We start from the raw sequence: 7,192 nt of genomic DNA on the forward strand, positions 1-7,192 counted from the left end.
ATGACAGCCAAGAGTAATGGTCTGCACAGCTCACCGGCCAACCGCCACCCCTGCCCACCCACCCAAGCCCGAGTGGAGGGTGACGTGGAGGGGATGGGGCTCAGCACCAGGAGGTCAGGCTGGTTCCTGGTTTGGTTGAGGGAGGCAGCGGTGGGGCAGGGGAGGGGAGGGCCAGCTTGGTGTGCCTGCTGAGACCTGGCATGGGCAGGGCTGTGATGCCAAACCTCAGCTGCCTGCTTCCTCCAGTTCATCTGGCTGTGGGCAGGTGCCACGATGGCATGGTGTGGGTGTGACCCCCACCTTTTCCCTGCTGCAGGACCTGCTCAATCCAGGATGACACCTCCTCAGAGCTGCGGAGAGGGGCTCCTCTGGATGGGGGGGAGCAGATGGCTGCCTCTGCTTTCCAAGGCAGGCGAGCCTTGGCCAGGTACCTGTGTGTGCTGCCAGCCCGGGGTGAGCCTGAGCCTTTTGTGCCTGGCTTTGACACTGGGGACTTGTGTGGGGTCAGGGTCCCCTCCTGCTGTATGGTATTCAAGGGTTGCAGGGACCAGCATCTGTGAATGCTACTCTATGTGCCTCGGTGCCCATGGAGAGGGCACCAGGAAGGGACGGTTCCATCACCTCTGAGGCCCTGAGAGGGCTTGGGGGCTCCTTTCCCCTGCAGGCAGACTCACTTTTCCCCAGTCACCTACACATTCCTCATCTCCCTGCGGGAATGGCAGCAGGACTGGGGAAAGTGCTGTGAGACTCTGCCAGGGCGGGCTCTCTTGCTTGTATATTCTTGGTCCCACACCATCACTACAAGGGCAGGAAAGGGAAATGTTTGGGCTTGAGAGGGAGCTGTGAGAGTTTTTTTCTCAGCTGTAGCCCCCCTCCTTGCTCTCAGGCTTTTGCTTTCTCCTTGCTCCACAGACACCTCTTGACTCTGCCTCTCTCCCCCGTCCAGGATAGTCCAGCTGGTGCTAGTGCTGAGGCACTGGGCCAGCAAGAGCTTGCACGAGGAGCAGCAAAGGCCAGACCCCTTCCTCGAGCGCTTCCAGGGCCCCGAGCTCCAGACAGTGGCTGCAGGTGCTGGCAACGATCTAGAGGATGAGGAGACCGAGGAGGAAAACAAAAAGTAGGGTCCCTTCCCTGTGGCCCCAGACATCCTTGGCTGGAGATCAGCTGTGCATGGTGCTTGGGGGCTCCCAGCAGCAATGGCTAATGGAAGTGGATGGGGATGGGAAAGTGGGAGGTACGACACAGTGGTGGGAAGGGTCCTCCCTGCCTTCTCCAGCCCCTGTCCTGGCAGCCAGCCTGGCTTTGCCGGCCTGTTGTGCAGGCACACAGGACCTGGTAGTCTGTCCCTGTGGAAAAGACCTGGCCTGTCCCTCACCTGTGGGGTCTTCTCTCCCCTGGCCCATGCCCTGATAGGAAACACACATTGCATGGCTTGTGACAGCTAGCAGACCTCCCTATTTTCAGAGCAGTTCAACACTAAGGTTGGCATTTGGAGCCAGCCCTGGGTCTGTAAGGAGATGCACCTTCAGCTTGTGCATATGAGGAGCTGTGGACAAGCCAAGGGATGTGGGGTCTCCACCCAGGAGACCACAGCAAGCACAAACGCATGGGATTTGCCAGTCTCATTGATCATCTGCAGGATGAAGGGAGTGCGTTTGCTGCTCATGCCTCCCCAAGAGCAGACACTGTGACGGCAGCTTTCTGAAAAGGCTTTTTCAAATCCAGCCCTTTCATCTCCTCAGCTCACACTCCCAGTGAAAAGCAATAACCTGGCTTTTCTTCTGCTGGCTAATTAAAGGGCAAAGCTCACAGACTACTCTGGACCCTACCATTATACATGGTAATTAGAACACCAAAAAATGATTGTTTTCTGTAAGAGAAAAATATCTGAGCCTTGTATCTTGGTCTTTACTAGTCACGGAAAAAAACGTTCTGTCCTGCGAGGTTAAAGGGAGCTTGTTAATTATCAGAGGGAGCGGAATCGTGCCGTGAAAGGGCTGCTTGGTGGGGCTCCTGGGGAGACAGTGGTAACTTCTGCTGTTTTCTAGGTCCTCAGCTCCATGGGTAAGAAGAGTCCCAAGTCTGGTAACTCCGAACGCGAGCTGCTGTTCATGGCTGTGGGAACCTCCATGATTGCAGGCTTAGGTGCAAAGCCTTCAGGAGAGGCAGATGATTATTCCCTCTTCCTGGGTTAACCCAGAGCCCTGGTTTTCCAGCCCTGGCCCCACTGTCAGTGTAATGTCAATGACTCTGGCCACCTGCCCTGGGCAGCACTGGTGATTTAAAGCTGAAATTACCAATGTAATTAACACAATTATTGAGGTTATTAGTGCTTGTGGGCGTTACAAGAGTACTGGCTGAGTGCAGGTGAATCAGTGTTTCCCGTGCTGTATGTCCCAGGGAGCAAAGAGTCCCTTTCTCAAAAAACATTTAAGTTGCACTTTCTGAGCAAAAGATAAGCACTTTTAATGGGGAGGTTGGACCACCTGCTTGTCTGTGGCTGCACCTAGAGCGAATGTGAAGGACTGCCACTGGCTTTGTGCTGAGTGCTGCTCCTCACACTCTGGGCACTGCAGATGCTGCTGCCTGTGCCCCGGGGAAGGAGACTTCAAGGCAGAGGTTTTGCTTTTGAAGCTGTCAGAAGCAGTGGGATGGGCATGGGGAATCTGTTGACAAGTGGGTTCTTTTTTTCCTATCACTGGAGGGAGTTTTACATGTTCAAAGGCTGGAAGGAAGGGAAGGAGGGAGGAGAAGAGGGAGTTTTGCCCTACCAGGCTGCAGCAGCTAAGCCTATCAGCCCAGCCACAGAGTTTCTCTTCCCTGGCTTCTCCAGCGAGATCTGGCGACTGGAGCACACACATCTTATCTCAGAGTCCCAAGATGAGCAGGATCAAACACTTGGGAGCAGTTCAAAGACTGGACCCAGGACTGGGCAGACTGCAGGCAGGCAGCTGCAAGCAGCATGGTGATGGCTGCCTTGCAATGCCAGCTGCCCCTTGGGTGGCTGCTCTGGGGCTTGGGCATCCCCTCCTGATGCTCCCTTTCTGCAGCATGCTTCCTTCCTGCTCTAATTAATCTTCTCTTAAGATCTATCTGGCACCAATCCATACCTCATCTGGGAGAGGAAATGTCACGTAACGAGAAATTTTCTGATCACCCTCTTCCATACATCTGTTTCTGGTTCTGCCACTGGGGTGCTCTGTGCATGTAGGCTACCTACTTTGCCTTACCGTCCTACAGTTTCCTCTTCTGGTACATTACTGAGCGCAGTTTTGGGGATAAAGGAGCTTAAGCAGTGCTGGACATTTTTGCTCAGCACTGCTGGGACTGGTTTTAGCTTACAGACTGGCACTCAAGCTGCAGCTATGTTTGAGCCAGTCTAGTGCAAGGGATGAAGGATGTGGCTCGGATGGTTCCTTCCAACCCTATTTTCTATGTTTAGCCCCTTATTTATACATTGCCAGCTCTGGCTTCTCTCTGCTTCCAGGAGGAAATGGCAGATCTTTGTGGTGGATCCTGCAGGGGACTGGTATTACTGTTGGCTGGCTGTCATTGCAGTTCCTGTCCTCTATAACTGGTGCTTGCTCATAGCCAGGTGAGCTGGGAGGCTGTAGGGTCCCTGTCTCCTCTAATCCTCCTGTTCACCTGATTGTTGTGGCTCAGCCAGGATCAGACAGCTGACACTGGTGGTGCTGGGGCTGGCAGGAACCTAAAGGAAAGAGACCCCCGTGCTATCACTGTGAGTTCTGCAGTGCAAAGGCAGAGCATCCATCCTCTGGCCCTGGTTGGAAAGGACCATGATTTTGGGGTAAAGCTGCAAGGTACATTGGGGAGGCGGTTTCAAGACGTTGCTTTAGTCTGGTCAAGGGAGGGCAGATTTTTCAGAGAAGGGGGTTTTAATTTCTAGGAGAAGAGGGACAAATGGCCAAGCTCTGTTGCAGAGTTAGGAGCCTCAGAATCAGCCTGTATTCAGCTGTAATAGTTGGAGATGATATGGAGATTTGTTGGTCACGCCACCCTATTTTATGACCTTCCTCCAGGGCTTGCTACAGTGACCTGCAAAAGACCTACGTTGTCCTCTGGCTGGTGTTAGACTACATCTCGGACTCTATCTACATTGGGGACGTAGTGATCCGCCTGCGCACAGGTAAGCAGAAGCAGCATCCTGGCTTGTGAGTGCTTTGCTTTAATTCCCTAAAAGTGGAGATGAGCAGCAAGGGAGAGGCCTAATCTACAGCTCCATTAGAAGGACGGTTTTGTCTACCTTGGCACTCGCTAGTACGAAGCAGTCTCAAGAGAAAGAATCTAATTAAAAGATCTGAGAAACAGAGTAAGTTTCAGAATGAAAGATTAATCATCCCAGCTTTCATCTTCACCTTTGAATAATTGTACAAAATTACCTGCATTACTATTAGTATTCGGGCATGGTTGAAGGTCTGTATCTCTGATTTTGCATCAGTTCAGCTAATGAATTATCTACATGGAAAAATGGTAGAATTTAATGTTCTCAGAACATGGCAGGTGGCTGTACATTTTTTCTGTTGGAACTGCAATAATTCATGATCTGGAGGATGGAAACCTTTGTGTCCCCATTTCTTTGTGGCAACAGAGTAAACCCCTAAGTGATATCTTTAGGCGGCTTTTGCCAGATGAAGGGCTTGAGTGCTAACAAAAGCTTGTAAACTGAGTAGATCAGGTGGAACTGGTAATATTTGGATGACCCTGTGTCATCCTAATGCACACATGTGCACGGCATACCACAAAATGTTTCTCAGAAGTGCTTACAAAGCCTGCAGAAGAGTTGAACATAAGCCAAGATAAATTCTATCATTTGCTTCTCTGTTAGGTTTCTTGGAACAGGGCCTCCTGGTTAAGGACCTGAAGAAGTTACAGGATAACTACATCCACACCTTACAGTTCAAGCTGGATGTTCTCTCCATCCTGCCCACAGACCTGGCATACTTTGCTGTGGGATTGCACTGCCCTGAATTGCGTTTCAACAGGCTGCTGCACTTCTCCCGCATGTTTGAGTTCTTTGATAGGACTGAGACCAGAACCAGCCACCCCAACATCTTCCGCATCAGCAACTTGGTTCTTTACATCCTGGTCATCATCCACTGGAATGCATGTATTTATTATGCCATCTCCAAGGCCATAGGCTTTGGAGAGGACACCTGGGTCTATCCCAACATCACAGACCCTGAGTATGGGTATCTGACCCGGGAGTATGTCTACTGTCTCTACTGGTCTACATTGACTTTGACTACCATTGGAGAGACCCCTCCCCCTGTGCGTGATGAAGAGTACCTCTTTGTGATCTTTGATTTCCTCGTTGGTGTCCTCATCTTTGCCACCATTGTGGGGAATGTGGGATCCATGATATCCAACATGAATGCCACCAGGGCAGAGTTCCAGGCAAAAATTGATGCCATCAAACACTACATGCAGTTCCGCAAGGTGAGCAAAGACATGGAAACCAAAGTCATCAAGTGGTTTGACTACCTGTGGACCAACAAGAAGGCAGTAGACGAACGGGAAGTCCTCAAGAATCTCCCTGATAAGTTAAGGGCAGAGATTGCCATCAATGTTCACCTGGAGACACTGAAGAAGGTGAGGATTTTCCAGGACTGTGAGGCAGGTCTACTGGTGGAGCTGGTGCTGAAGCTTCGTCCTCAGGTGTTCAGCCCAGGGGATTACATTTGCCGGAAAGGAGACATTGGGAAAGAGATGTACATCATCAAGGAGGGGAAGCTGGCTGTGGTGGCAGATGATGGAACGACACAGTATGCTTTGCTCACTGCAGGAGGCTGCTTTGGTGAGATCAGCATCCTCAACATTAAAGGGAGCAAAATGGGCAACAGGCGCACAGCCAACATCCGTAGCTTGGGCTACTCTGATCTCTTCTGCCTATCAAAGGAAGATCTTATGGAAGCAGTCACAGAGTATCCTGATGCCAGAAAGGTCTTGGAGGAACGTGGCCGGGAGATCCTGATCAAGGAAGGGCTGCTGGATGAGTCAGCTGCGGAGGCAAGCACGGAAGGGAAGAGTGTGGAGGAGAAGCTGGACAGGCTGGCCTTGAACCTGGACACACTGCATACCCGCTTTGGCCGGCTCCTGACAGAGTACAATGATGGCCAGATGAAGCTCAAGCAGCGCATCACTGTCCTGGAGTCCAAGATGAGGCAGCAGGATCTGGAGGACTTCTTCTCTGATAGCTCAGACAGTCTGCTTGAGGATGAGGAGAAAGCTTTACCTGGTGGGATGCAATGAGGGGGTGCAGTGGTCAGCTAGATGATGTCTGGCCTTGTGCTGAGACAGTGTTCGCTATTTCACAAGGCTGCCTTGCCTTGCCTGGCTGCCTTGCCAGGGACTTCTCTCAGGTCCTTAGCCTTGCTGCTGCCACTGCCTTGATGGCAGCTCCTGAGATGGCTCCAAATCAGGTGATAGTCCTCCTCCGGCCTGTCCCTTTTCTCGTTGTCTTGATCTGAGACCTTGGACTTGGATCACTAAAAAGAGAAGGATGGCTAATGCCACTGCTAACATTTCCTTCCAGCTTCTTCAAAAGGTGCCCGTCACACCTCCTTCCTCCTATTTGTCTTAATAGAACGTGGGACATGAACCTTGCATGGAGGGGTACCTGGACATGCTGACCTCCCATGTATGTTGAGGAGACGCAGTGTCACGGTGGACAGAGCCTGCCATGTGCCACTTACCCATCCACACAGGGACCAAGGAGGAGACAAGCTTTGGAAGATGCCGCATTCCTTGCAGATAACAAAACCATCCCAATGACAGAGACCAAAACACAAGCCAGATATTTACAAATGCATTTTGGGTTCAGCCTTTATAACTCACTTCAGGTAAATAGTCTCCACTGACTGTCTGTGGACACCCACTCTGCACCGAGAGACTCCTTACCTGCAAGATACCAAACCTCAACTAAGACAGCCCAATCTGTGCCTCTTATGTCTGCAAAGGGAGAGGCTTGTCTGGGTCACTGTCACTACCTAGGTCATCTCCACCACCCACACTGAGGCTGGACATCTAGCTGGAAGGGCAGGCAGCTGCCGTTCTCCTGCCTTTTCCCTTCCGCTATATTTGGTGCTGTCAAATGGCACCTCGCATGGGTGGCTCGGTACCCCGAGCACTGTACTTTCCTAGGAGATGGCATTCCCAAGCCCTCCCACTGCAG

The 7,192-nt window shown here is 51.7% G+C and overlaps 1 protein-coding gene across 1 annotated transcript; it reads left to right on the top strand.

The window, feature by feature from the left end:
- CNGA2 (cyclic nucleotide gated channel subunit alpha 2) lies at window positions 1-6,317 on the top strand. Its single transcript, XM_075513229.1, has 6 exons — window positions 1-113; window positions 317-427; window positions 947-1,117; window positions 3,488-3,595; window positions 4,041-4,147; window positions 4,847-6,317. Exons 1-6 carry the CDS (start codon window positions 1-3, stop codon window positions 6,268-6,270), a joined length of 2,034 nt encoding a protein of 677 aa, XP_075369344.1. The 3' UTR covers window positions 6,271-6,317.
- The last annotated feature ends 875 nt before the right edge of the window (window positions 6,318-7,192 follow it).

The sequence above is a fragment of the Mycteria americana genome, chromosome 10, assembly GCF_035582795.1.
Source record: "Mycteria americana isolate JAX WOST 10 ecotype Jacksonville Zoo and Gardens chromosome 10, USCA_MyAme_1.0, whole genome shotgun sequence".
NCBI lineage: Eukaryota > Metazoa > Chordata > Aves > Ciconiiformes > Ciconiidae > Mycteria > Mycteria americana.